At 53.6% G+C, this 27186-nt stretch overlaps 3 protein-coding genes across 4 annotated transcripts in view; all 3 read right to left on the bottom strand.

Annotated features, from left to right (window-relative positions):
• Positions 1 to 1843: 1843 nt before the first annotated feature.
• Positions 1844 to 16743, bottom strand: UHMK1 (U2AF homology motif kinase 1). The gene is made up of 9 exons (XM_082287308.1): positions 16365 to 16743; positions 15004 to 15296; positions 12075 to 12266; positions 11214 to 11308; positions 10213 to 10289; positions 6766 to 6864; positions 5809 to 5897; positions 5266 to 5338; positions 1844 to 2022 (listed from the first exon to the last, which is right to left on the bottom strand). The coding sequence occupies exons 1-9, from the start codon at positions 16654 to 16656 to the stop codon at positions 1877 to 1879; spliced, it is 1356 nt and encodes a 451-aa protein (XP_082143434.1). The 5' UTR covers positions 16657 to 16743; the 3' UTR covers positions 1844 to 1876.
• A 337-nt stretch (positions 16744 to 17080) lies between these two features.
• On the bottom strand, positions 17081 to 19621 carry LOC309576279 (uncharacterized protein C1orf226; the record flags this gene model as incomplete). Its single annotated transcript, XM_082287475.1, is given in 3 exon segments — positions 17081 to 19086; positions 19181 to 19494; positions 19496 to 19621. Coding segments are annotated over 3 exon segments (933 nt in total). The 3' UTR covers positions 17081 to 18593.
• A 1924-nt stretch (positions 19622 to 21545) lies between these two features.
• Positions 21546 to 27186, bottom strand: part of NOS1AP (nitric oxide synthase 1 adaptor protein) — a 38350-nt gene continuing 32709 nt past the window's right edge. For both annotated transcript variants that reach the window (XM_082287469.1, XM_082287470.1), the window contains exons 8-10: positions 26992 to 27159; positions 24969 to 25134; positions 21546 to 24425 (exon numbers count right to left, since the gene is read on the bottom strand). In XM_082287469.1, coding sequence (XP_082143595.1) covers positions 24022 to 24425; positions 24969 to 25134; positions 26992 to 27159 — 738 coding nt within the window. In that variant the 3' untranslated portion in view covers positions 21546 to 24021. The remainder of the gene's footprint in view (positions 24426 to 24968; positions 25135 to 26991; positions 27160 to 27186) is intronic.

Raw genomic sequence — 27186 nt, 5'->3', positions numbered from 1 at the left:
CCCGCCCGCCGCCGCGGGGCCACCGCCCCCCGCCGCCGCTTTATAGCCCTCCGCCAGCCAATGGCCGCGCCCCGCGCCACGTGGTGCGCGCCGCCCGCCCAATGGGCGCCGGGGGAGGGGACGAGACCGCCCGCCCCCCTCGCGGAGCCGCCGCCAATCGGAGCGGCCGCTGCGGCGCCGGCGGGGGCGCGCGCGCCGGTGGCTGCCATGGCAACGCGCGCCACGTCAGCGCGCGGCCCCGGCGGGCTCGGGGCCGTGAGAGGGGAGGGGGAAAAAGCCCAAATCCACCCCAAAAAGCGCAGGCGAGGTCCCTGCGGAGGAGGAGTCCCGCACCGAACAGCCCGGCCGGGCCCGGGAGCCTTGTGGCGTCAGCAGCGATGAGACAGACACCCCTCGTGCCGTCATCAGGGGTCGCGTGGTATCCCAGAATGACAGAATCTGCTGAGTTGGAAGGGACCCTCAGGATCACCGAGTCCAACTCCCGGCCCTGCACAGGACACCCCCAAGCGCCACACCATGAGCCCAAACGCCTCTCGAGCTCTGCCAGGCTCGGTGCCGTGACGGCTGCCCTGGGGTCGTGCCAGAGTGGGCTGCAGCCAAAAAACTGCTCACCCGCCGCCGCCTCGGCCCCCGCGTCCCCTCCCGACAGCGGCCGCGGGACCTTGTGCAACCCGCAGCATCTCCCGGGAAAGGTTCCTGCGTCACCAGGCGCTTTGCCTGTGGATATCATCATTCCGGATACCCTTACGCCAGTGCCAGCGAGGAACGCGCCCCTGTGGGCCGTGAGTAAGCGGAGCTGCCGCAGGAAGCCGCGCCCCGAGTGACCGGGAGGGGACATGGTGGGCTCTGGCCAGGCAGAGGTCACCCCGGCGCACCCACCGCGGCTTGCAGCCACACCGGCGTGTGGGGCTGGGGGAGAATGCCGGGGGACGCTGTGGACAGGTAACTGGGGGCACAACCAGAGGAAACAGAGTAGTTAGATTAGTATCTTAACAGGAGTTGTAACAGTGCGGAAATTATAGGGTAAATCACAGCTACTGCTCCGTGGATGGAATGCGTGGAAACCTATTCCACGATGACTCCAGATACACACACATCTGCTAAGGGGGATGGAATAGAGTGGGGAAGCAGAGTGGAGACACCACAGCTAGGCTCTGGAAATTCTCCCAGGGAGGGGGAACTCGATGGTGCTTTGCAGGTGATACTTTGCAGGGGTACTTTGCATATCCCCTGTAAAGCACAGGAGATAGGGGAAGATGCCCTGCTACTGAGCCAACAGCTGTGGTGAAATCCCTCTCCTTAGATGAAGTTGCTTCGTTAAAGCCTAACAGTAATATTAACAGGCCCCTCCATCCCCCAGTTCCCCACCTCCAAGCTACAACCACCCCTCCTTGGGCAGGCACTCTGTATTCTCTTTGATTGTATCTTTGAAAGTGAAGCAAGAGAATTTTACACCAATCAGTAACAAAGGCATGTATGACTAGAGTCACTCAAGCTCCACCTTAACACAAAGAAATAGTATAAAAGTAAGTTGAGAATGGGGGGAAAGCTAGGGAAGACTCCATCATAACTGCTGGAATGAGTTGAGGGGCTGGACCTGTGTTCTCCCCCCTCGGGATGCCTATGGGGTAAGAATCATACTCCATGCACACTGAATGCTTTATTGGGAATTAGAAGAGGGGCAAAGGAGTTCTGACAACCACAGATGCTGAGTATAAATACCAACGCTGCCGTGGCTGGGTCACAGCCCTGTCCCCCCAGACAGAGCACTTGCTCAGCTATGTGACATTTCAGTGTCCCACAAGAAGGGCATGCTGGACAACCACTTTGTACTGAAGCATCATTTATTAATCACCTGTATCAAGCACACATCTGCTCAGCAACGGTGCATGACGGGATACAACAGTTGACATCTGAAGGGAGGCACGTGGTTACAGGATCCGGCACAGTAGGAGGAAGTGTACTGAACCCTCTGGAAAGAACCTGGGTGCAACACGGTGCTCAGGCTATGTTGTTTTGAGGCTGAAGACCAGTAAGAATAAAATTAGGAATACAGCTAAGATTGGAGCTGACTTGTGCTTTGGCCAGTGATTGAAATACCAGTGACCCTACGACTAGGGTAGAACTGTGTAGGTCAGTGCTACACTGAGGGTTGTTGGGAGGGAGCAGCACAGACCAGGAAACCCAGTGAGCATCTGAGTGGCAAGCCTCAACACTTCTGCACCTCAAGCAGGCAGTCATCTGGAGATGAGGAAAGCCAGGCCCATCCCAGACACACCACGACAGATGCCTTGGATGGAATCACCACACACACTTCAGATATAATCTAGAGTTAAGGAACTCATAGGTTTTAGCAGGGCTAAAACTTACGCCGAGACACCAGGTCACTGAGACACCAGAGTGAGCTTCATCTTGACAGAAAAAGTCTTTGAAGGAAGAGGGTAAGGAACAGCAATACAATGCTTCTAAACCTCCCTGTACCCCACAGCCTGCAGAAGGGTGGATCCAGTGACAGGACAGAGATCAACATCTTCAACTCTTGCCAGGAGGAATATAAAGAAAAGCAGCTTTGGGGTTTTTACCCAGCTCAGTGCTCAAACCTGGTCAGTGAACATCTGGAGAAAAATATCTGGTAGCAGGAGTTTGCATCTTGAGGATTTATTTAGCCCCTGTTAAAGAAGCTGAACAAAACCCCAGCCAAACTCTGGTGGAAGACCTGCTGTGCTGCAGGAACAGGCTGTAGTTCCTCTCTGAAGATCAATCCTGGCACAGCTCTATCTTTAGCTGAAAATCCAAAGTATAATTCTGACTGAAAAAGTCAGGTTTGAAAGATGACAGAGCAGCTCACAGTCCTAGACAAATACATGTGAGAACTCAAAACACGTTTAAGTTCCATACCTGCATCCCAGCATCTCCCCGTCCCAGTACTGCTGTGGGTGATAGACCTCATACCCTGCACCCAGGGGAGCTCCCTGTGGCCCCACCTGGGCTGGCACTCAGCAGGGCAGGAGCTCTGGGGTCTGCCCCTGCCAGCTCAGTGCTGCTGACATGGTGGCATTCAACGTGTGCACGTCTGGACCAAAGTGCTTTGACCCCTGGCTCAACCTGCAGGGACAGCAGTAACACACAGCTGAGGAGGTCAGCCAAGACCCAACCATACTTTAAACACTGCTCTCCACATAGGAAAAACCCTCACCCAGTTAATCATTCAATTCCTCCCAGACACTAAAAGGTGCTTCACTAAAAGGACAGTTAAATTAAAAGCAATGAATCACACACCCCATCTATGCAAAGGCTGCTTGACAGCTATGTACACCAAAGTAGCATCATTCCCAGAAAAATCTGATCAGCAAATCACACCTTAAAACTCATTGTGGGATTTTATTTTTTTTTCCCCTGGCAAGCCCACCATCTCAAAGGCAACAGAAGAATTCAGAGATTGGTCCTTTCTGGGGGAGTTTGGGAAGGGCCACACTAGACAGGACTCTACACCAGCACAGAGAGGAACTCAGACTCATGAAATGCTACAGACATTGGATCTCCTGACACACCGCGCACAGGGCAAAAAATCAAGAGGAACTTTTTAAGTGCAGGATTCCAGCAAGTCCAGCATCAGCAAGATGCAAACAGTAAACTGGTAATTACAAGGTAATTCAGGTATTATTCCAGGGAAGGTCAGGGATGGTTCAGGCAGCTGTTTGCAAGTATTTCAGCTGAAGAAAAGAATTCAGGAGGGCTTTCCTCCTCACTAAAACTGGTAGCAAGACCACAAGCCAGAATGCGCTGGTGACTCTAAACAGGGCTGTTTCACACTGTGCCCATCAGGAGCAGAGTGCCCACCCTGGCAGGAGAGGCTCCGCTGGGTGCACAGGTTTGGAAATCCCAGGAAACAGCCTCTGCCTACGCCATGCCAGCAGCTGACTGAAGCCACGGGAGCAGAGCGTGCTCTGGAGGGGAAGTGATGCTGCTCACCACAGTGTCTTCCCCAAAGGCATGTGGCTGTTGTCCCTGACACTGTGAAAGACCTTCTCCTGGCCAGTCAAGTCTGATGACTGATTAAGCCCTTTCCATACAGGATCTCAGATTGCCTCAAGCCCTTTTTGTAACCTATGAAGGACCAAAAGTGTCAGTGCTCCTAATCTACAAGTCTTAATGGGTTAATGCAAAACCAAAACGTGCAACACAGAAAAGCCAAGCGTGGGACCTACAACGGACAAATATTTGTTCTTATAAGACTCCCAGGGCAGGAGTCCTGCTGTGACACAAAGAATACTGTGTGCTGTAGCACTCCTTTCCAAAAATATCACCAAGAGACACTTACATATCACAGATGATTTGGCATCAGAGCTAGGGAGCATCAGTGCCAGCACAGGGTATGTGCTAGAAAGATGAATCCACACGGCAGGGTTTTCACATCTACTCAGGCTACAAAGTGCTTACAGGTTGTGTTGGGACTGAGGCTGGCACTGCTCTGACCAGGTCTCCACCATCAGTCCTGGCCCACCCCAGGCATACAAGCAAGCTCAGCTCCCCACAGGCAGCATCATCCACACCTCACTGCCCCAGCCCAGCATCAGACGCACGGCTCTGCTCAGGTCACGGCAACAGGGCAACCCCATAGGCTCAGCAGATCCAATCTCACTGCCTCCCTCTGCTCTACATGAGAAGCCTCAGAAGTCCCCCTGCTCTGGTTTAGAGAGGATGGTGTTTCTGCTTCATTTATAACAGGTATCAACAAAAAGCAGGCAAGCCTTCCTCCTCCTCTTCCTTCTTCCCCCCTCTGGAGAGGAGTACTTGCGTTATCGGAAAGCTTGGCAAAGAAATCCTCTCCCTGGAGCTAAGCCCAGCGCTAAGGCCAAGACTTTGGTCTCACTTCAAATCACTGAAAAGCCCTTGCCAAGATCTCTCAGCCTCTTGGGCTGCCACTGTCACCACTCCTGCCCCCCCAAGGGGGCAGAGCCACACCCCTGTAAATGAGCAAGCACAACACACACACAAGCACACGCTGAAAGCCATCCCGGCCTCCTCGGCACATCACAAAGCAGCAGTAAAGTTTCAAAGCCCATTCAAGTCCTTTGCATCTCTCCTTCACAGGTGACTCGGAAGCAGGGCTAGGAAGCTCTTTTGCACATTCAACTGTAAAACATGTGAGGAAGAGGAGCAAGACAACTCTCCTGATTGTTGCTACTGCCTACAGCAAGTTTTGGTACAGATATCCTCTCTTATAGGCACTCAGTGGGTAAAACGTAGCCACAACAAACTTGCCATCAAAAATCTTTCCAGTCAGCATTTTTTGGGCAGCTTTGGAATCACCAGCATTTGCATATTCAACAAAGACCTGAAAGAGAGAGAGGAGAAATAGGACTTCCAGTGCACTATGCCACTTGGCCCTTCCCACCCCTGCAATGGGGGCAACCGTTCCTAAACTAATTTTCCCCCTCCATCCTTGGTTGAGCAGAGAGCTCTGGAGCTATAAAGGAAAGAGCTGAATCTGTAAATTGGGATTTCATCTCCTGCTCCTCCATTTGGTAAGGTGGGAGAAAGTATGCTGGTGGTCTATATCCTCAGCAATTCCTTTCCCACCCATTGGCTTCTCCCCTTCATTCCTTCCATCCATGCTAAAGCTGTTTGGGCACCTCCCAGGTTAGGTAACCTTATATAACCAGGAAGGAACCTGTGCTGTCCTTCAAAATAGCCATCTATTTTTAGCACTGCCATCGGCTAGGAGATTTCCAGGCACTGAGCAGCAGTCCTGTAGCACATGGAGTGTATGTGGGAACACAGAGCCTCTTCCTTCCATTCACTTACTTGGCCTTTACCAGGATTCTCCTTTGGAATAAGCAAGGAAACCACCGGTCCATATTTCTGACACTCCTCCCTTATGTCTTCTAGGATATCTGGGAAAGGAAAGAGCTGGTTGTCCTTCACTTTGCAAACCAAGGTGAGCCAAAAAACAAGTGAAGGCGAGATGAACACATCAAGAACACCCAGACAACAAATATTCCTTTCCTCTCAATTTAAAATAACCAAGCACAAGGTGACACAGCAGAAGCTGACACTGCTTAATGGCCTCGTAATGAGATGGAAGTGTCTGAACTGAGGCTCAGGAACAGAGGCCTGCAGGCAGTGAAGCTCCAGCAGCAGGTTCCAGTAGCTAAAACACTGAGGATTTACAAGTGCCTGCTATAGCACTTGGAGGAAGGGAACTAAAGTAGCTGTCACAAACCCTTCTTTGTGTGAGCAGAACTCGGCCTTTAAACTCATGTCCCCAGAGCTCTCTCACCTGTGCTGCTCACGTGGATTTGACAGCAAGCAAAAATGCAAATCCCACCAACATGCCTGCCATCTACCACACTTTAAGAACTCCACTGAGATATTTTAGTTTTCTGCTGAGATCCTGGAATAGTTCATTAGCAAATTTTTAAGGATCTGTGCTACTGGGCTTCAGAGTCTTGTACATATCCAAAAGCTCAGGGCCACAAACACATTATGAATTCAGTGGGCATCTAACCAAAGAAGAAAATAAACTTTTTTTTTTTCTTTTCAAATCTGGGATTCTTCAAGAACTCCCTACAAGCTCTGCTTTCTCTCTCAATCTATTGTCTGTTGGTGCAGTTGACCCAAATTGTTACCAAATCTCAGCTGAGCAGCTCTTTGTTTGCTGTTCTTGTGCCTATTAATTGCTCACCTGCTTGGTCTCACATCCCCAGAGCCAAAAAAACCAGAGTCTGTAAAGCAACATTGCTATATGGGAATTGCACCAACCTTCATATTCTTCTTCACACTGCAGAGAAGCATCACTTAGAACATTTAGCAGCCTCAGCACAGGTGTGGGGAGCATCACCAAATCTTCAATATGGGGAGCTGTTTGACACCCACAGAATTAAAGAAACGAAGTCAATGTCAAAGGAGCAAGCAAACAGCAAGTTGACTCAATATGCATTATTATACTCAAGCACCTGCTGCTCTTTGCAGTACAGTTTTGCTTCTCTCCACTATTAACTGCATCTAGTCTGAATTCTCCATTTCCATCTTATCTTTACCTGTGCACTGACTCTTCCAAAGGGTTCAGTGCACTGCAATTATTCTGAGGCCAGCATCTGAAATTGCTTTTTAAATTAAGGCTAGAATTGTGTCTACTTAGCCCAGTCTCAGAAACTGATGTGACCTCAAGAACTATGCTAGTTGAACAAACTACCCCATATATATGGAGATGTGAGAAGATGAAAGAAATACTCTGCAACTTGCCTTTCCTGTCCCTGCTCCCAGACAAGCTGAAAACAGGCTGGCCAGCTTCTCTAATTCCAATTCTTCAGCTGTACTAAGGCAAAGGCCTCAGATCTCCTTAGAATATCTCTTAGTTCTTCCCTGAACACCATATAAACCCTCCTCCCCCCAAAATCCAACTGCAATCTACTGTTTTGAAGACCACCACACCTAAGCTACTTAAACAATGCAGTGCTGTAGAATCAGGCATGGCCACAAGGTGGGTGAGCAGTGATCCTGTGAAGGACTTCACAGGAGCAGAAATAAAACCCTTTGGGTGCTGGACACAGGGCACTTGGCTCTAGAAAATAAGCAGCTCCAGGATGGCCCAACAGGATAGCATAGATGCTACTGTGGGAGAAGGAAACAGTCAAGGAGGAAAAGCTAATGACAAACTATGAGAGTCACATCCTGAGGATAACCAGTCCTCTCGAAACTCAAAGCCACAGGGACAATGCCATTTCTCCAGGAAAAAGGCTTGATTTCATGTTCCTGTACACTAGTGACAGGCCATTAATGAATTTAAGAACTAGGCACCCAACTTGCAGTACTTGGAGAGTGTTAATGTGCTTATTTGTTTTGGCAGCTACAGCAGCTGAACACAATAGCAGGACCTCACAGCTCTGCCACTTGACAGTCAGAGGGGAGAGAAAAGGGAAATGGCTTCATTTCTCCAGTCTGAGCCTTCTTACCATGTGTGCAAAGTGAACTATTGTTTCCTAGGAAATACTTTTCCAAGCTAAGCACATAATGCTTGTGAGGGAGCTGACATCTCCACCAGGCACAGTCAGAACAAGTGGGTCTCACTGCAAGAAGAGATGCAAGGCAAGCACAGATGCTGTAAATCTCCTCCTGTCACGGAAGAGCCCTTATGAAAAGCTCAGAGTATGAAAGGCCTTATCAGTACAGATGATGCCCCAACAGCTCTCAGGGACAGCCCTTTGAAGAAAGGTGCTGCCTTCAGACAACCAGCCATGTTCCAGCTCCAAGCAAACCTCTAAGACTATTCTTCCACAGGAGTATTTGCAACCAAGACACATCAGATGAATGAAGACTGAAGGAACATTTAAATGTCACCATGGTGTTTATATGCTGCCCCTTTTATTCACAGAATCATAGAATCGTTTAGGTTGGAAAAGACCTTTTAAATCATGAACTCCAAGCGCACCACTAACAATGTCCCCAGGAGCCACATCCACACATCTTTTAATGGGCATAGTGACTCCACCACTTCCCTGGGCAGCCTGTTCCAATGTTTGAAAACCCTTTTGCTGAAGAAATTTTTCCTTATAACTGATCTAAACCTCCTCTGGTGCAACCTGAGGCTGTTTCTTCTTGTCCTGTCACTTGCTACCTGGGAGAAAAGACACTAAAGTAAACCTGTCCTTCATTTCGTATGTTTTTTTTTTTCAGAGAGGGAGACAAACCAACCTCTAGAACTCAGAGACACCTGGTCTTCTTGTACGCAAGTGACAAATACATTTCTTGCAATACCCCTCTGCCCTAGGAGGTACCTTCTGCCCAGCTCCTATGCTCCTCTTCAAATGCCAGGTGACACCAACCACACTGACAACACGGGAAAGAACTTGATGAACTGGAAAGTCAAGACTTGGCTGTATATGACAAGGAAAGCCATTCTCAGCTGTCTTTGCTCTAAACAGAAAAGCCGTGTCCAAGTGAAAGGCAATGACAGATCATTTTCTGACTTGCTGGGAAAGGAGCAGTAAATGCTTCTTTGTGCAGACAAGCGTATGTGCAAGTTTGGCAAAGAAAAGAAGCAGCAAAGAGAACTAAGAAAAATGGAAGCTGTTATATAAGCTCCTAGCACTAACCACAGAAGCACCTTCCTCAGTACAATTAGAGGTCTGTGTGTTTAAAACCAGGCCAGAAAGCACTGCCAATATACAATTCTGTCTGCTCTAAAGCAGTACTGGCTGCAAGGTTCAGCCATGGAAGGCAGCTTTGATTATAACAATCCCAGTTTCTCACACAAGTGAAGTTTGAAAACAGGAATGAGTTTGTTACCTTTGCCTAACATACAGAAATATCAGTATCTACAAGAAGCAATACTTAATACCCTTCTCTGCAAGGTACCCCAAGGAGCTTAAGAAAAGCAGGGCTAAGATTCAAGGCAGAATACTAGCCCAGCCGAAGCATTAACTTATTCTGCAGAAAAGCTGGATGCACAGCTCATCACTGGTGTTCTTGAAAGCAGACAAGCTCTGGAGAATGCTTCCATTTTGTATTTGGAACAGAAAACAGGGAGGGACACAAGGCTAAACAGGGAAGTCTCAGCCCACCTTTTCCTGACTGCTTGCAATCCACACAGGGAGGTCTTGAGGAAACATCACTATTTTATTAAATCAAAAGGACAGCACCAGATGAAAGCGACACTGACATCTGTCCATGACCTGCCACACAGGTCACTGCAGACCAGTCACTGCAGAAACAGGCTCACACCACACAAACACACTGCACCTATCTGACCTGTGCAGAGGCAGCAGCAGATGCCACCAGCAGCCACTGCCCAAGGTGCTCATATTCCTGGTGATTTCTGAACTGGGAAACACTTGGCATAAGAAAACCCATCCACTCACCATATATAGCACTGAACTCTTCAAAAGCACCTCAACAGTCAGAATGTTAGGTAAATATCCTGGTTATTTCTGTGCCCTCAGATGAATGCTGCTGCCAATACACTCTTGGGGACAGAATTTCATCAGAGTCCAGCTAAGAAAAAGCAACAGCCTGTGGGGCTGGACGGCCAGGCAGCACTGAGAGCACAGGCATCACTCTGACCTCCCTCCTGTGGTGCCATGGAGAGTTGGCAAGTGCCACAGAGGAGCAGCAATGAGAACAGACCCAGAAACAACAGTTAATTGCCCTCTCTGCTGCTTCCAGCACATGCTGAGAGAGCCCTGAGCAGGGGCCACAGGCACAGCTTACCAAAGGGAATGCTGAAGAACGGGCTGCATAAAGCCTTCTCAGCAGAGGCTCGTTTTCCTTGGTCACAATGAAGCATGCTGCAAGAGAAGACACCTTTATGTTCATGCATGTGACATTCCTGCACTGACAAATTCCACTCAGGCTGGAAGCCAGCATGGAGGAACACCCTATCTTTGGGGTGGTTATGGTACAAGGAGAAGAGCAGAAAGCATATCTTGCAATTTGCAGCTGTAGCACACCAGGATCCCCTGAAAGCATTTTGGGTAGATGGTAGAGCAGGCTCTCCTTCTCAATGTCTCTCAGCACCAAGTAATAGGAATTGCTCACCAACAAGTCTACAAGAACACAGCATGCTCCAGCTCCTCAGGCTATTCATCCCACATCTCAGGCACACACGCAGTCTCATGAGAGTGATCACACTCCAAGGTGCTCCCACATCTTTTCACACATGGGATTCAAAGCAGCTAATAACCCAGAGCCTGCCTGAGAATATCCCTACCTTGGCTTTACCAGAGGCTCCTAATACTATTTCTGCCAAGTTGTGTCCTCATTCCCTCTGTAGCCTCAGAGCACAGTCACAGGACAGTGAAAACAATCCCCTTGGCAGACTCCTCAGAAGAGTTGCCCTTCAATCTTGACAGCAGTGGAGAGCAGCACTTTCTGCCCCCTCCCTAATTTTTATGATAACAATCCCCAACAGCAGCAAAGTCTCCAGTTTTCTCCAAATACAATTTCTTGGCTGAAAGTGCAAAACACTGAAACAGCAAATGATCAACGTCATGACTGATATTCTCTATGTGCTTACTCCAAATTGTGCCAAAATCAGAGAAACTGAAACATCTCTGCTAATGCTTGCACTTGTTACCAGCACAGTGGGAGATTTGGAAAAAAAAAAAAAAAGAAAAAGAAAAGTGTGAGGTGTGGGCTCCAAGTTGCTGAGAGCAAGGCTTGACTTTACAGAGCACATCTTTAAGCAGTAGTTATCAAATATGCTACGGTACCTTTTGATAAGGTCTCTGAGGTGATAAGCTGGAATGGCTGAATTAACCACCCCCTCACTGGCAAATATGCGATCAACAATGGCAGAACTGTTTGTCTGGAAAGAAAAAGAAACAGCCATTAGGGAGGTAAAAAACCAGACTGTGCAAAGCTTGCAATACCCCACCATTTTCCAGACTGGATGCAGAAGGCTGTGGTATCTGGGGTTTTGTGAGAGATCCCCAATGCCAAGCCTCATATGTCAAACTAGCAGGCTCACATTAAATGAAATATTTCCCATTTGCCTGTGCAAAAGCTGGAAATTTCCACATGCAGGAAAATTTTCTGTTACTGTGGAGATTGTGATGCTGAAAGGACACTCTTTCTGGGAAGGGGAACACAAAAAGTTATTTCACACGGAACAGAGGACAGTCAGGCTCACAATACAGAGCTTTCCTCTTGTTTTCTCAGGATACACACTTACAAGAAGATCTCCAAATTACAGATAACATTAAACTAAACCCAGCAAATAATTCCTCTGTCATTGTGCTGCTGGACTAGCTGACAGACATCATCCATTGATTTTCTTCCTGTGCCACACCTACAGCCAGCACAGCTTGCCTACCAAATCCAGGCAAGACACAGGCTCTAAACAGAGACTCCTGGAACACTCCTATTTCAGTAACCTGAACACAGGCGGCATTCAGACATGCCAGTCCCACAGGGCAGGTGGGTCTTTAAGGCTCTGGAACCTTAATTCTCAAGGCAATAGGATTAGATAAACATCCTGGAAACACTACCTAGTTGCCAGGTGCTACCTCACAAATCCAGATTATGAACAAGAAGCAGGAGGATTGATTTGGTGCAAGCAAGAACTGTCTCACCTTCCATTCCTGAGATTGGACTGTATGTTTCAGTTTCATTCCTGAGAACATTTCCAGTAAAACGATTCCCAGACTCCACAGATCCACAGCAGAGGTACATTCCGTCTCGCTCTGGAGCCCTGCCTGCGCCAGGCAGTTCTGCAGTTCTGCCTCTGGAGCCCGATACCCGTCTGTTTGAATATATTTCACATCCTACAGGAGACCAAACACACAGAAAAAGTTGATTGTCCACACACAGGTCCTCCACTCTACCCTTAAATCAGTTCTGACGTCCTTCCAAATGGGTCCCCAAAATACTATTGCTAAATTGACAGAAAGCATTGTACAGTCAGTTGTGCGAGGCAGGCAGTTCAACTCCCTATACTGCTGTGCTGAGGAACAAACAGGACTGTCTGAAAGAAAAACATCTCCCAGCAAAACAGCACTAACATCTGACCTCTGAAAGACAGCACTGCTGGGAGGAAGGGGCTGGATGTCCCTGTGGACTGGCCCTTTAACCTCTCCTACATGCAGAAGATGCTAGAAATTTTGGGATAAGGGTTGAACACCCACAATATGCTCCCACGTCGGTTGCCTGAGAGCACAAACAGCTCTGTCTGAGCACTGAGGATCAGGAGCTGCTGCCATTATTTAAGTGCTGATGTTCTCTGGAACAAAATGTTAAAAGAATGAAGCAGGCAGCTAAAATGCTCAGACAAGGAAATCATCAAAGGCACTTCCCATGCACCTCTTCCATCTCCCCTTGAAGCCTCAAGTGCTGCAGCAATCAATACCTGCCCAGCTGCTGTGGTTGGCACAGTGAGAGAACATGCCCACATGCTGCCTGCTCCTAAGAAAATAGGGAATTACAGAATCACACAAGTACTGTCTGGAGGGGCTGCTCTGAAGGCTCCAGTCCAGCCTGCTGCTCCCAGGCAGTACCTGGTCAGTCAGCTGTGGCTTTGTCCAGCCAAGTCTTCTAAGTGTCCACAGACAAATTGCATGCTATGTCTTTTTAACACGTGCGGGCTCATTTTAGACACACTGATGCAACTCAAGGAATGACAGAAGAATATGCAAGCCTACTTCCTCCTGGGTAAGGCACAGGATTAGGAATTCTTACCACAAGAATATATCCAGACCAAGATTACGTGGTTCTCTGACTGAAAATAAAGTTTACAGAAGACATCTTCCGGCAACAGCGCTCAAAAGTGGTTTATGAACTTAAAAATGATACACAAACTGCTCATCCGTGTCCCTCCTCCTATCAGCAGGGAGCAGAACCTCCAGCATGGCAATAGCAGTAACTTGGCAGCCCCCCAAACAACATTTAGAGATAGAGAAAACACTGTGGTGAATGGCACCAGCAAAAAGAGCAAGATGGAATTTCACTCCTACCACCTAAAGCATTTTCAGAGCTGTAAGTGGCTGAGACCTTGCTCTGTGTATAACCATTCCCTGTTAAACAGTAATGGCAGGAAAAATTGTGTAAGGATAAGCTTGGCAGGGCTGCCATAAATAAAAGTAGCATGGTCTTTGACTCAGATAAGGAAATGATGGATGTAGGCTGCAGCCCAAGGAAGGGGTGGGGATGGGACACCTGTACCTGGTGCATATTCAAAGCAAGGTCAGAAGGTTCACCCACATAACCAGTGTGTTTCTGAGAAAGGGCAAAGGAAACTCAGCCCAAAGAAAGCAGATTGGAAGAAACCATGGAAACAAATAAAACCCAATCAACTATTATGAGGCAACTCACACAGCAAGCAGCAAAACACAGACCTGAATTAAATAAAAATATCTGCATTAGACACAGGACACCAGGAGTGTGTATTTTGCTGATAGACAGCAACAGATTACCACCAGAAACTCAGCCAAGAATGTGGGAGAACTGAAGACAACATGGAGGAGTTAAGAAGTCCAAACATGAAAAACAACTCCTGTACCCAAGAATTCAGAGATAGGTCACCCACACAACCCTCTGATATTCACAATCAGTGGGCTGTACTGTCAATACCAGGTAAACCAGTAAAAAAGTATATAAATTTAAAACTGCTAAGCACGTAAAGTGCGTGGAATAGGGACAAACCACGACAATGTAGGAAGACACAGAAAAAATTACCATTCATCACCCAGTGATTAAAGGCAAGTGTGCTACAAGGTTACCTGATGGAAAAGCTTTATTGAGACTCCTCACAGGCCATTACTGAGAGAGGGAGGGATGAATGGAAGCTCTATCAAGCCAACAGCAGAACCTCCTGAGGCTCTCTGCTTCCATCAGAAGCCATGGAAGAGAATAAAATGGGCAAGGACCAACGAACAACTCAGTATCACCGAAACAAAAGTGACAGCAAGAAGATGCAGCAAGAGCCCAGCAAGGGGAAAAGCAGAGCAGAACAGGCAGAGACTGTCTGTGTCAGTAAAGAACAGACACTGCCCACCCAGGACCAGACTATGGGCTTTTGATACACGTGGGAAGGAAACATCCAGACTTCCTGAGGAAGGAAGGCTGCTGAAGATAGGGTGAAAGTAAAGACAAGCACAAGGACACTGACAGAGATAACATTGACTGGGGAGGCTGATGGCAAAGCTTGCATTACTACTACACATGATAAGGGATGATAAAAGGGAATTCTACATTTCTGGGTGCTCCTACTCATCTGACCACATAAAAACTAGCAAACTTCCCAGGAAGCTGAGACACCACTTTCCTCAGTGCATCATTAACATTGGAATTTATAGCAGAAAGGCTAAGACATCAACAGAAACCAGAGACATGCAAGGAGAATGGGAACATGAGCTCTGTTTCTGGGGCCAGACAACATTTTTAGCTTTTCCCAGTAAACCCTCAGCACTAGCTCAGCTCCTACTCTGATTAGGTCACATCAAAAACATCAAAGAGCCACACAACTCAACACAGATCCATCTGCCTCAAGAGCAGCGCATTCCAAACCTGATTCCCCTCTTTGAAGCTAAGTCCAAAGTCAATGAGCTTAAAGCACTCCTCCTCTGCACTCCACAGGATGTTTCGTGGCTTGAGGTCCGCGTGCACGTAGCCTTTGTGGTGCAGGAAAGCCAGGGCTTCCAGAACATCTCGGGCGCAGTGCTGGATCATCCACATGGAGCAGCCCTGGTTGCTGGAGTGCAGCAGCAGCTCGGACACGCTGATGTCCAGCAGCTCCAGCAGCAGGCAGCGGGACGGGCCATTGGCAGAGTAGTGGTTGGTGAACACGCCATACAGTGTCACTACGAGACACGGGGACAGGCATCGGTAACGAGCACACAGCCAGCACCTTCCACCGCCCCAGACCACAAAAGCTGCGGAAAGCAGCTCAGATGTTTTGTAGCGGATGATGTTCAGAGAGACAGAGAACCAGAGAGGAAGAAGCAAGGGAAAACCAGCCATGCCACCCCTGTGGGCTTCAGAGGACAGGCTGGTCTCACAACAGCCCCCAGGCTCTGCTAAAGTGACAGGGCCAAGTGCTCCTGCTCAGGACAATCTCTGGGACATGGATAAGGACATCCCAGTGGGCAAACTGGACACAGTGCCGCTCTTTAGAGACATGTCAATCTCATCCTGTGACAAACTTTGCAGAGCGGGAACCCGACTGCTGTCTGGGTGCCCAGGCACACTGTGGCATTAAAAAGCATTTCACACCGACAAAAAATATCAGTAGCGAGTGAACTTTGGCACTTCCAGCAACCGCCTCTGACACACAGGCTTCCTCCCTTCCCAAGCTCATTCCCACCCATGAAGGCAACCCAAGAGGTGCAGCCCAGAAGGAACACACTGTCCCACTGCTATCCCACAGGGAGCACAGTCCTTGCTGGGGTTCTGGCACCCTACCCAAAGGAAGACTCAAGGGTGCCCGGCCTGCAGTGACTCGCTCTCCCCATCTCTCCTGCCCACCCTGGGGATGTCGCCTGCAGATCCCCCACCCAGGGAAGCGGTGGGGCACTCAGGAGCCTGCCGCAAGGGGATACCAGGGAGCACCCACTGCAGGGAGGCTGCTTTGAGGTGTCCAGGGTAGGGCCCTCAAACCTGCCCACCCAGGGGTGCCAATCCGAGGGGCACATTGGCCTGGGGATGGGTTTGGGAGCGAGGCTGCCTGTATTCCCAAAGGAGTTGGGAGTTCCCCTCCCTGGCTGGGAGGGTGGTTTGGAGACACCAGTTTGGCCAGGGGGAGACTACTCTGGGGGGAGCTCTAGGGTGCCTACGAGGGTCCCCGAGAAGGGGTGTTTAGGGGTCGGGGGAAGCAGGGGGTGCCCGGGCTGCAGGGTGGGGTGCAGGGTGGGGTGCGGGGGTGCCGTTACCGATGTTGCGGTGCCCGCGGAGCTGCTCGAGCGCGGCGCGCTCCTTGCGGAACCCGTACTCGGCGCAGTCGGCGGCGGGCGGGCGGGCGCCGGGGCGGCGGGCGGGGCCGGGCCGCGGCCCCGGGGGCGGCACGAACTCCTTGACGGCGCCGGGGGGGGCCCGGGGGTCCCCGCAGCAGCGCACCCGGTACACCGAGGCCGAGGAGCCACTGCCCAGCGGCGCCTGCACCTCCCACAGCCGGCCCAGCGCCTCCAGCAGCGGCGGCGCCGCGCCCCACGCGCACCCCGACATGGCGCCGTCCCCCCTCACATCGCCGTACCGCCGCTGCCCCGCCGCTGCCCCGCGGCGCGCCCCGGCCCCGGCCGCCGCCGCGCTCCGGCCGCCATGACACCGGAAACGGGGCGGTGCCGCCGGCGGCTCCGCCCCCGGAGGGGCGAGGCGGAGCGGGGCCCCTCGGTACCCCGGGGTCCGGCGCCCTCTGCCCGGTACAGGCGGGCTCCAGCACCTTCAGCACTCCCGGGGGTCGCACGCCCTCAGCCCAGACACCAGCCAGGGCTCCCGTCCCCTCAGTGCCCAGCGCAGCAGCGCAGCCACGTCCCCCACCCCAACCTGGACAGCACCAAACGCCCCCTCCGCCTCCTGGCTCCCCACCAGGATGGTGCAAAGGTGGTGCAGGGTGTCCTCTCCCATCAAGGCACTGCCACACATCAGTGGGTAAAAAAGGAAAAAAAATTTATTGTGCAATCTGCATCTCTTGTCCCAAACCGCACACACACCCCGACACCATAAATAAAGGGACTGGACCGGCCGTGAATGAGGACCCTCCCTTAAGGGGAAGGTTCCCTTGGGATCACAGCGATGGAAGATGCTGGTTCTTCAGAGAGGGGCTACAAGCCCTGGTTTCCATCAACACGTACAGTGCAGTGTAGACCTGGGCAGCAGACACACACACACACACCCCGATGTCTGGGGTTGGGGTTAGCCATGGACAGTGCCATCACATTGTCACTGTGCGTGTTACACCTCAGCTTCCTTCCTTCAGTGGGACAGCATGGCTTAGGGTGGTGGAAGACATTTCTTCAGCCCAGCCACCTGCGTGGCCCAGAAGAAGCTGTGAGCAGGCCCACCCATGAGCTCCTGGGTTTCTCCAACCCAAATCGGAGCTTTGGAGCTTTCCTTCTCAAAACTAGCTTTGTGGTGAGGGTGTACATAAAAGCTAAGCAAAAAGATCCATCTCACAGCTGCTTCCTTGCATTGGCACAGGTGCCTCCAGGCCGGCTAACCCCTCCTGTAATCCATGGGGAAACACTCATACAGCAGTATCAGAGAACCACATGGCCTCCTGCGTCCCAGTCTCGCAAAGAGACCACTGCCCCAGGAAATAAAGGGGAGCAGTGACACTGGCCCACATGGAGAGAGCTGCATGTCCAGACAGTTTGGTCTTGTCTGTGGTGGCTGGGATGAGACCAGGAAACAAACGGCAGCTGGAAGGGCTCAGCTCCTCACCAGAGCCCAGTGGCCATCAGCTGTGCAGTCCCAGGTGTCCAGCCCTGCGCCCTGACAGAGCCCAGGTCTCCTGCATCTGGGGCTCCACTGCAAAGAGATGGCACTGGGCAGAATAACGCCACGAGGTCAGCACCTGGAGAAGGTCTTGGGCGCATCTGCTGTCCCGGCTCCCTGGCACCTTCCTGGCACGAGGCATTAGGACTGGGTGAGCCTGATGGTGCCCCAGGAAGGGGTATCTTGGCAAGCACACGGCATAAGCTGTGAAATCCTCCATTCCAAGGCAGCCAGTGCAGAGACAGGGAACAGCATGTGGTGCTTGTGGGACACTCACTGTCCACTCACTCCAGCAGAGTTAATGGGGTTAGGGGCAGGCAGGCACTTCTACCCCCACACACCCCCTTTGGTCCCCAGCTCAGCAAGGCCCCTGGCTGCAGACAGGGTGGCAGTGGCACCGTGATAGGACAGGAACTTGGCCCTGACCAGGGTGAATAGGCTCAGGATGGGGCTGCAGAAGCCATGGCAGGACAGGCTGTGCCCCTCCTGGGAATTTGGGGAGAAGCAGGTTGTCATGGCTCCCCAGAGCCCACACTGGGCAGCAATGGCTCCTTCCACCCCGAGGCTTCCCCCTCTCCAAAATAATCACCCCAAAAAAGGCAAGTGGCAGCGAGAGACATGTTTGGGAGAGCCAGCCCCCACAGTGCCCCTGTCACAGCTGCCCACTGCTACTCAAAGGACAGTAGGTCAGGATGGGTCCCCTCCACCTCCCAGCCAGAGGTATGTGGCTCCAGCCGCCCTGTGCTCCCTGGTGGCTCATGCTCCAGCCCCGGTCTCCGGGAGGGCTTTTCTGTGGTGGGTGACATCTCGGTGGCCCTCTCACCCACTTGCCACTGGCTCTCCCAGCTGCCCTTATGGATGAGGTCAGGCACAGGTAAGGCACTGGTAGGCTGGTCCCCACTGGGCTCTAGGGTGGCTGTCATGCTGGGGACCCCAGGGCATTCTGGAGGAGATGGGTCCCCCATTCCCAGCTGCTCCTCTGTGAGGTCAGGGTGGGCTGTGGGTGGTTCGGGAGGCTCCTCTGTGCCGCTCCTCGTGCTGGTCCCCTCTGGCTGCGGAGCGATGAGCATGTCCTGGGGGGTCTTCAGGGCGCGCGGCGTCCGCTTCTTGGTGATGGGAGGCGGGGGTTCCAGCCGGGGAAAGGCATCCAGCCCCACAGCCCTGCAAGCACAGAGGGACAGTTGCATACAGCCCTGTGCTGGGTCCCTCCAGCCTGTCCCAAGGGCCCCGGGGTGCACACTGTGGGGACACTCACCCCTCCTCAGCAGCCAGCTGTCCTGTGCCCAGCACAGCACCTGCGCTGGCATTCACTTCCATGGCTCCCACGCCGGGCAGGCCGGCCGGCTCCTTGCGGCGCAGGAGGTCGTTCACCTTGGCACCCATGGCCTTGCCCAGGCTGCGGAGGTGCTGGCTGCCAGTGGGCCGGCTGGGCTGGGGCAGGGTGCCCACCGTGGCAGGGATGTGCTGTGCCTGTGGCGTGGGTGCCGTGCTGGCGCTGGCATTCTCAAACATGCTCTGGTCCACTGGAGGGGGAAAGGGAACAGACAAGATGTAAGCCAGGCTGGAGGGGGGACCCCAGCACGGCCAGCCCACCAGCAGAGTGGGAACACAATCTTGGGAACTGGGAGGATGTTCCTACAGCCCCACAGAGGCTGTGGGCAGCCAGGCCATGCCAGGGCTGCACAGGGCAGTGCATGCATGGGGGACCAGCACAGGGCAAGACAGGGTAGCAGTGAGCCCAGGGCTCCACGTTGGCACTGCCAACACACCAAGAGCTTTTCTTACCTGACACCAAGCGACTTGGGAAGCAGGTTGTGGAAAGAGAGAGAGAGAGAGAGAGAGAGAGAGAGAGAGAGAGAGAGAGAGAGAGAGTGTGCAAGCGAGCATTTACCAGGGGAATGGCAAGGGAAGAGGCCTGTCCTTTCCACATTGCCAGGTGAGCTGTGCTGCCAAGCCCCTGCTCAGACCTGTCACGCTGCCTGAAGAGATGGGACTCACATGGGGGTCCCTTGTCAGCCATACCCTGGTAAAGCCACAGGGCCTTCTCTGGGGGCACCCATAGTCTGGGCTCTGCACTGCCCACCCATGGCTCCCTCAGCCCAGCCCAAGCTGTGTCTGTGTAGTGGGTGGCAGCGGGTGCTTGCTGGGGAAAGGGCTCTGCAGTCACACCCCATCTCTGAGCTACACTGGTTTCTCCACCATGTCTTCCCAGCAAGAGCCCTCCAAGCTGTGGGGGCTGCCCCCGGGAGTGCCAGCTCAAACCCCCTGTGGCTGCCTCCATGCCAGTGTGGGTCTGTATGATGGCTCCAGCCAGTTCCTGGATGAGCCTGGTGCTGTTCTGGGGCCTCGCTGCCCATCAGCATCCTCTGCCCAACTCTACCTCTGCATCCCAGGGGCACATACTGAGACAGAGACAACCACTTCCACATCCCATGGGACAGAGAGAAAGGGTTCCCAGCACTGCTTCCAACCTCATGGTGGGCTGGACTCTTACAGGGACCCCCTTTCCTCTGTGTTCTGTGGTCCCACAGTCCTGCTCAACAGCGACCTGCAGCATCTACCAGCCCTGGGGTTCATCCTACAGCTACTTCATCTGCACCAGGAGAGCCACCCAGCAGTGCCCGGGCAGCCTCTCCTCCAGCCTGGACACCACCTCTCGGGAGTGTCAGCAGCCTGACAACCTCTTGAAGAGCTCTCTTCTGGCTCCTCCCAGCCCCTGAGAGGGACAGGCTGGCCAGCAGCAGAGCCAGCATCATTGTCCAGGACAAACTCACTGCTACCCAGTGCCAGCCTGTGCTCCAGCATGGCCACCAGTTGTGCTGCCACATCTTCCCCACACCGCGGTTGGTCAAGACCCAGATCCAGCACAGCTGCCAGGAGGGCTACAGCTGCAAGGGGTTCTACCGCAGGTCCAAGGCCCTGGGGGAGCAGGAGCTCAAGGCACGGGAGGCTGCAGCCCCCATGGTGTCCATGCAGTCCCAGCAGCCAGGCGGCTGCCACGGGAGGGCACTGCTCCATCACTCCTGCCAGCGGCAGAATGAATTGCTTCAGGAGCACTCAGCCCTGCCTGTGCTCTCCTTTTGCCTACCCAATGCTGCTGTCATCCTTTAAGAGAGGCTCTTCCCTACTTTTCCTTCTCCGGCAGCCAAAAATTTCCCGGGCCCCTGGAAGTGCTGATTAGCATCTCTGCATCTCCGTGGGGAGCTCTGCAGGTGCCAGGAGCCCCCAGGCACCCTCAAGCTGTTGGGTCAACCCTGAGACAAACCTGTGCTGTGCAGTGGCTGAAGGGGAAGACTGAAACCCTTCTACTCACAGCAATATTCTGGGCACCTTGCTCTTCTCATGGGCAGCCTGTGGCTGGCACCACAAGCAGGGGTCCCACAGGAGAGGAGACTTAGGTTGGAGGGGGTCTCTGCAAGGCCAGAGGATGCCACTGCTGGCACCCAGTGTGGAGAGGGAAGGAAGTACAGAGAGAGTCAGTGAGAAGAAAGAGACAACAGAAAGCCTTGAGAAATAGAAAGATTTATTTAGCAAAAGCCAGTTGACTAATGACAACACCCAAGGGTTAAGTGCACTTACATCGACAGATTGGCTTCCCAGATAGATTGAGTCAACAGTTAGTAATACGACAGTTGTAGGAAAAGAAAGGACAAAAAATATAGCTATAAAACCCCTGTCAAGGTCCATAACAAAAGTGAGAGGCTAGAGAGGAGTCTTGGAGGCAGCGCTGACTTAGGAGGGGTCATTTACATGTGTACACCCATGGTGCAGCATGATGCTGGCAGCACCCCCTCGGCCTGTGGGGCACCTGCCACTGTCCCCTGTGGGCAGAGCGGGGGGCAGGAGCCCGAGGCCACAGCTGGTCCTGACAGCCCAGTGCTCACAGGACATGGCCTGAGCTCTGTGTGTGCAGCAGGGATGGACCAGAGCGGTGGCTCAGGAGATGGCTCCCCCCACCTGCTTCCTGAGGCAGCCCAGCCTGGAAGAGACCTCTGGCCGGCTGTTGCTCCTCCCAGGCTCTCCCTGCATCTGCCCTGTGTGTATAGCTGAGCTCCTGCTGTCCCCTCTCCTGAACAATCTGTCTGCCCACATGGAAATCCCTGTCCAAGCCCAACCATCCCTACCCTGTAAGTGCCATGCTGGTGCGTGCTGTCATGCCCACTTCTTCTCCCTAGCTGGAGCAGCCTCCCACCCCTTGCTTTCACCTTCACCTGCTGCAAGCTGGCAGTGGGATGTCGGGTCCCCAGCAGAGGGGCTGGCACACAGCTGTGCCTACAGCTCTGTGGGACAGGGCATATGGAGGTAGTGGTGGCCAGAGGACAGGAGCACCCTCTCCCACTCTGCCTGCCCTGTGGCTGGTGCAGGAGCTCCCCTGGACATCAGGGCGCTGCTGGGGACACTGAAACATGTCCTTCTTTCCTTCCCACTAGCTCCTCAAGCCCATCCAGTCCTGTCTTGTGGTGGAGGGTGCATAGCACAGCTCGTACTGACCCCAGGGCCTCATCCACACATCACTCCTCAGCAGCCCTCAGTCCCAAAGGGACCAGGGCAGAGAGAAGTGATGGACCTTCCTCAGCAGCCAGGCCAAGTCCTGGAGGAGAGCAAGAGCTGGCGTCAGCCAGGGTTTAGCTGCAGGCAGATCGAGCAGAGACAGAGCTGACAAAGGTGAGAGCAGCAAAGAAGCAACAAAGCAAAGCAGAAGCAGGATAGGAGGGAGGACGGGGAAGAAGACAACTGTGCCAATTCCCCACCTCATCGAGTGCTTTCACGTGAAGCAGGGCAGACATCAGGACTCTGGTTCATACCCCTTCAATCATGGCCTCCTAGAGGCTCAGCACCAGGCAGGTGATAAAAGTGTTTGCAGAAAAGAAACAAGCTCTGGATCCCTTGGAGGCCCCCATAGAAGGCTCTAAGCCATGAGCTTCTCGAGGGCTGGTGGGGGATCCCAAGATCTTGGATTCACTTTTCCAGAGGGTGCAAACCAGAGGTGTGATGAAGCACCCCTGCAGACACCAGCAGTTCACTCCCCATTGAGGGCTGAAAGTGTGCTCATCCCTGAAGATGCCAGTGCCAGCATTGCAGCTCCCAGCCTTGGTCTGGGGCAAAACAACTGCTTGGAAATTGGGAGGGTTTGTCTATAAAGCAAAGCAGGGAGTTTGCGGTGATGGGAAGTGCTTGAAAATGTGACTTCAGAGCACCAAAAAGGCTTTGAAACCTGGCAGCTGTGCCAAGGAGCCAAAGGATCAGATGCTGAGGGGGAGGATGCTCTACAGCTTTGTGCTGCCTGCTCCACACTGAGCTGTGCCTTCCTCTCTGCTCCACCACCTGGGAGAGAAGCAGGCTCTACCCACACGCCCTCCACCTGCCTCAGCAGGGATAAACCCTGTCCTGGAAGTGCCACATCACCCTGCCAGCAACTCCCTGCACGCAGCCAGCCTGTGCAACCTCATCTCACCCCTTAAACTCCTTTCCAGGCTCATCCCCACTGTCCATTAATGCCTCACTTCCCGCTCACAGACCCACTCTGACAGTGCACCGTCACCAACCCTCACCTAGCATGGCCCTGTACTTGTCCCCCACCCTGCCCACCATGCAGAGAGCCAGACCAGCTGCTCTGTCCTTGCTCACTACCCCGGCGCTGCCCCCTCTATCCCTCTTGTCCCTGCTCACTGCCCTAGAGCTGCTCTCCCATCCCCCCAGTAAAACCCTTCCTCTGCTTTACTGCTTCTCCAGCCCCAGAAGGGGCTAATCCAGCAGGAAGTGCCTTGCCTCTGCCTGACCTTTGACACACAGTTTGAAGGGAGACAGGGGCCAGGGGGAGCACAAGGAGCTGTCAGCTCAGTGTCTGCGGCAAAGCAGGGATGCTCAGCACACAAGCCCACGCATGCTGGAGCACAGCACGCCTGGCACACGCCCTCGGCACCGCTCCATCCTCACCTCCACACACTCCCAACTGGGTGCTGGAATCCTCCTGCTCCCTCCTCTGCCCCCCCTCCCTCCGGGCTGTCCTGTCCCTGCCAGGGCCATGGGGCTGCGGCCAGGGTCCTTCCCAGCTCCAGCAGGTCCTGGCTGCTGTGCACCACCTCCTGCTGACCCCTACACCGCGATCTCGTCCTCCAGGCTGTCGCCCAGGTCCTGCCTGGGCTGGACGTGGAGCAGGCGCGGCGGTTCCTCCTGGGACCAGGAGTCGCGCTCCTCGCTCTCGTCCGTGTTGGACTCGTACTCGGAGGCGATGCCCGACTCGCGGAACTTGATGAGCTCCAGGCTGCCCAGTGCTGGCTCTGGGGCAGGCGGCCCCGAGTCCGGCAGAAAGCGGTAGCACTCCAGCTTCACCAGACAGTCGTTCCTACCTATGGGGCTGCCCATGGTGCTGGGGAAAGCCGAGCTGGGGCCCAGCGGCGGCGGGTGGGTGTCTTCGGGCTGCGGGGTGGTCGGGTCGCAGAGGACAGGAAGGACGTTGGAGCGGAAGGTGATCTCCAGCAGACTGTCCTGGGAGCCTGCTGCAAGAGAAGGGCACGGCTAAGAGGCCCAGCTTGCCTGGGCATCCCCTGGCCACCACGGCTGGCTGCACACTGGCCGGAGGAGGACAGTCTGGGGTCACTGTTTTCAGGGGCTTATTCGGTGTCACTAATGCCAGGAGCTGCTGCTGGCCAACAAAGGGCCAGTTCTGCAGGACAAAAAGTTAACTGTCTTCCAGCCCAGCTCCTGCATGGAGCTGATGGCCACATCTGCTGGAGAGGAAGGTCAAGTAGGGGCTCTTGGGCAGGTATGGAGCTGGCCTGGAGCATGCAGCCACTGGGGAAAGCAGACATATAGCTGATGGAGGTAGGCAACTACCTGTCCATACAGCCCTCCCCAAGCCCCTTCCCATGCTGCATGCAAGCACCCTGCTGCACACACACAAGCCAGGCCAGAAGGGCACAAATATCCCTCTGAACAAAATGACTGGAAATGCATGAAAAATCCCAAGAAAAACACCCACATGCACGTCCCCCACAGCCCTGGCTAGCTGCGAGGGGAGAGGAAGGGGCGGCAGCGCTTACTGGTCGTGTTCCCCGCCAGCTTCAGCTCCAGCTCCTGCACCTGTTTGACCAGGAGTGAGATGTGCTGCAGCAAGTCCTTGTTCTGGAGCAGGAGCTGGTGCACACGAGCCTGGGCCTCCAGCCGTGCCGCTGCTTCTGCTGCCAGCTGGTCCTTCAGCAGGTGGACCTGGGACAGAAGACAGCAGGTGAGCACAGGGAGATGCCGCTCAAGGGTGGAGGGCTTCGACTCTGGCCATCCCTACTCATCTCCCAGGGCTCACCAGAGTCCTACCCCATGAAGTGATGAAGCAGCCATTCCCTGTGGGTACTGCAGATGTGATGGGGAGAATGTGGGCCGTGTCACACCAGGGCTCAGCACATTGTCCCCTGGCCTCCCTGATGGAAAAGCTCAAGGCCAAGGCGCGCAGCACTGACCGAACTGACAGTTGTGCACATGAGCTGCGGATGTGCGTGGGAAGGGCAGCCCAGGAGGAAGCCAGATGGATGCAGCAGAGGAGACACGCTCGACCGACTGGATGGTGCTGCAGGTGCACGAGGGCGCAGCCGTGCAGCAGAGCTGGCCTTGGAAAAGCTGTCTTTTTGGGCAGCTTTCCCAGAAACAGGGCCCAGCCAGCAGCTCCTGTCGCAAGGAGGGGCTGGAGTACCACAGATGGCAGAGTGCTGCTGAGGGGTGGTGGCTCTGGGGGTGCAAGCTGGCTGCTCAGCCTGGCTCTGGGAAGCAATGCCTGCAGGGAGCCCACAGGCAAGACCACCACTGATTTCAGCACAACTACCTTCCTATATGCAAACATCTATGTCCCCAGCACCGTGTCCCTGAGGGCAGACAGCCAGGAGCTCCTGCCCAGGGCAGCTCTCTGATCCACACTCAAGCAAGGAGAACCTTGGAAACGTACACTGCACAAGGGGATAGCAGTGACCTGGGGGCCACATTGGCTCAGCACCCCTTCCTGGCACCCACCCATGGCTCCTACAACTGCTCCTCTCTCCAGCAAGGACTGGAACCAGGAAAGCACAGATTTACAACTAAACAAAAAAAACCCAAAACAAAAATAACCCGAAAACAAAAATATCCCCACCAAACACAAAAGGCTATTTTACCTTGGACTAGAAGCTGACTTCGAGGAAGAAGAGGAAGTTCTCTGTACCTGACAAACTGTGAGCTGCTGCTGCAGCTGCAGGGACCCCAAAGCTGCCCAGCTGGGGGCCACCTGCCCCCTCAGGTGGGTACCAGGAGGCAGTGCCAGGTATGCTGGCAGGCAGGTGCTGCCCAAACGTGGCCAGCCAAGTGGCCCTGGGCAGAGCTGAGCTGAAGCACAGCAAGCCTGGGAGTGACAGGAGGCCAGGCAAGGACTGGGATTTACAGCTTTCTCTGAAGCCAGACCAAGAGCAAGGGGTGCAATACTTTACACTCTGAGCAGGCACCATGGAGCCTTTTGGATTGTGAGCAACACTATACTTGGACAGACATAAAAGATTCCCCGAGGATGCAGGTCCTTCTTCCAGAGGGGAAAGCAACTTGGCAACCTGTGACCCCAAAAGGCACGTGGGCTCTGGAGGCAGCAGCTCAGCCGGAACTGATCAACAAATACTGATTTACTGATGCGAGAGGAGCAAAGCCCCGGGGCAGCACAGAAAGGCTGCTGGAGCCCATCACACAGGCCAGGAAGAAAGTTGATGAATTGCAGAGAGTTCTGTGAGGGGTCAGGGAACAAGTAAAGCTCAGGTAATGAGTTGGATAAAGCAGCCAGGGCTGCTTAAATGAGAAATAGCTGCATGGAGAGTGAGCTGCCAGCTGCACAGCCCAGGCACACCAGTCACTGGGGCAGGCCACTGGCGAGCACACAGCAGCCAAAGGCCCAAGACACCTGGTGGGAAGCAGACCTAAGCACCTCATGGAGCCCCCTCCCCATGGAGCTGCCTGCCTTCATCACTGCCCCCAGGCAGGATACTCCAGCAGCACCAAGGGGCTCAGTAGTGTGCCCCAGCCCTGCCACTGCCCCTGGGAAAGAATAGAGGGGAGAACCTGCGCCACGGCCACTTGTGTCTGCTGCTGCTGCTGCTGCAGGAGCTGCTGGAGAAGCTGCATCTGGTGGTGGGCAGAGAGGGGTGTTCCCAGGTCAGGCAGCTGGGCAGATGAGGGCAGCAGCATCTTGGGTGACGCTGTCAGGATATCTTCGGGGTGGAGGCAGCTCTGCAAAACACCAATGTCAAAAGTGTG

This window comes from Coloeus monedula (genome assembly GCF_965178545.1).
Source record: "Coloeus monedula genome assembly, chromosome: 9".
Lineage (NCBI taxonomy): Eukaryota > Metazoa > Chordata > Aves > Passeriformes > Corvidae > Coloeus > Coloeus monedula.
The sequence above is the reverse complement of the archived record's forward strand: the minus strand, read 5'-3'. Positions and strand labels throughout refer to the sequence as shown.

Bases quoted from the DNA above. Each gene is read 5' to 3' on its own strand.
- UHMK1 (XM_082287308.1), bottom strand. From the start codon at position 16,656: ATGTCGGGGTGCGCGTGGGGCGCGGCGCCGCCGCTGCTGGAGGCGCTG. The intron at 12,267-15,003 runs GTTTGGAATGCG...GGTCTCCTGTAG, and splicing joins GCTTCAAAGAGGGGAATCAG to GATGTGAAATATATTCAAAC. The intron at 2,023-5,265 runs GCAAGTTTGTTG...ACTGGTCTTCAG, and splicing joins GACTGGAAAGATTTTTGATG to CCTCAAAACAACATAGCCTG.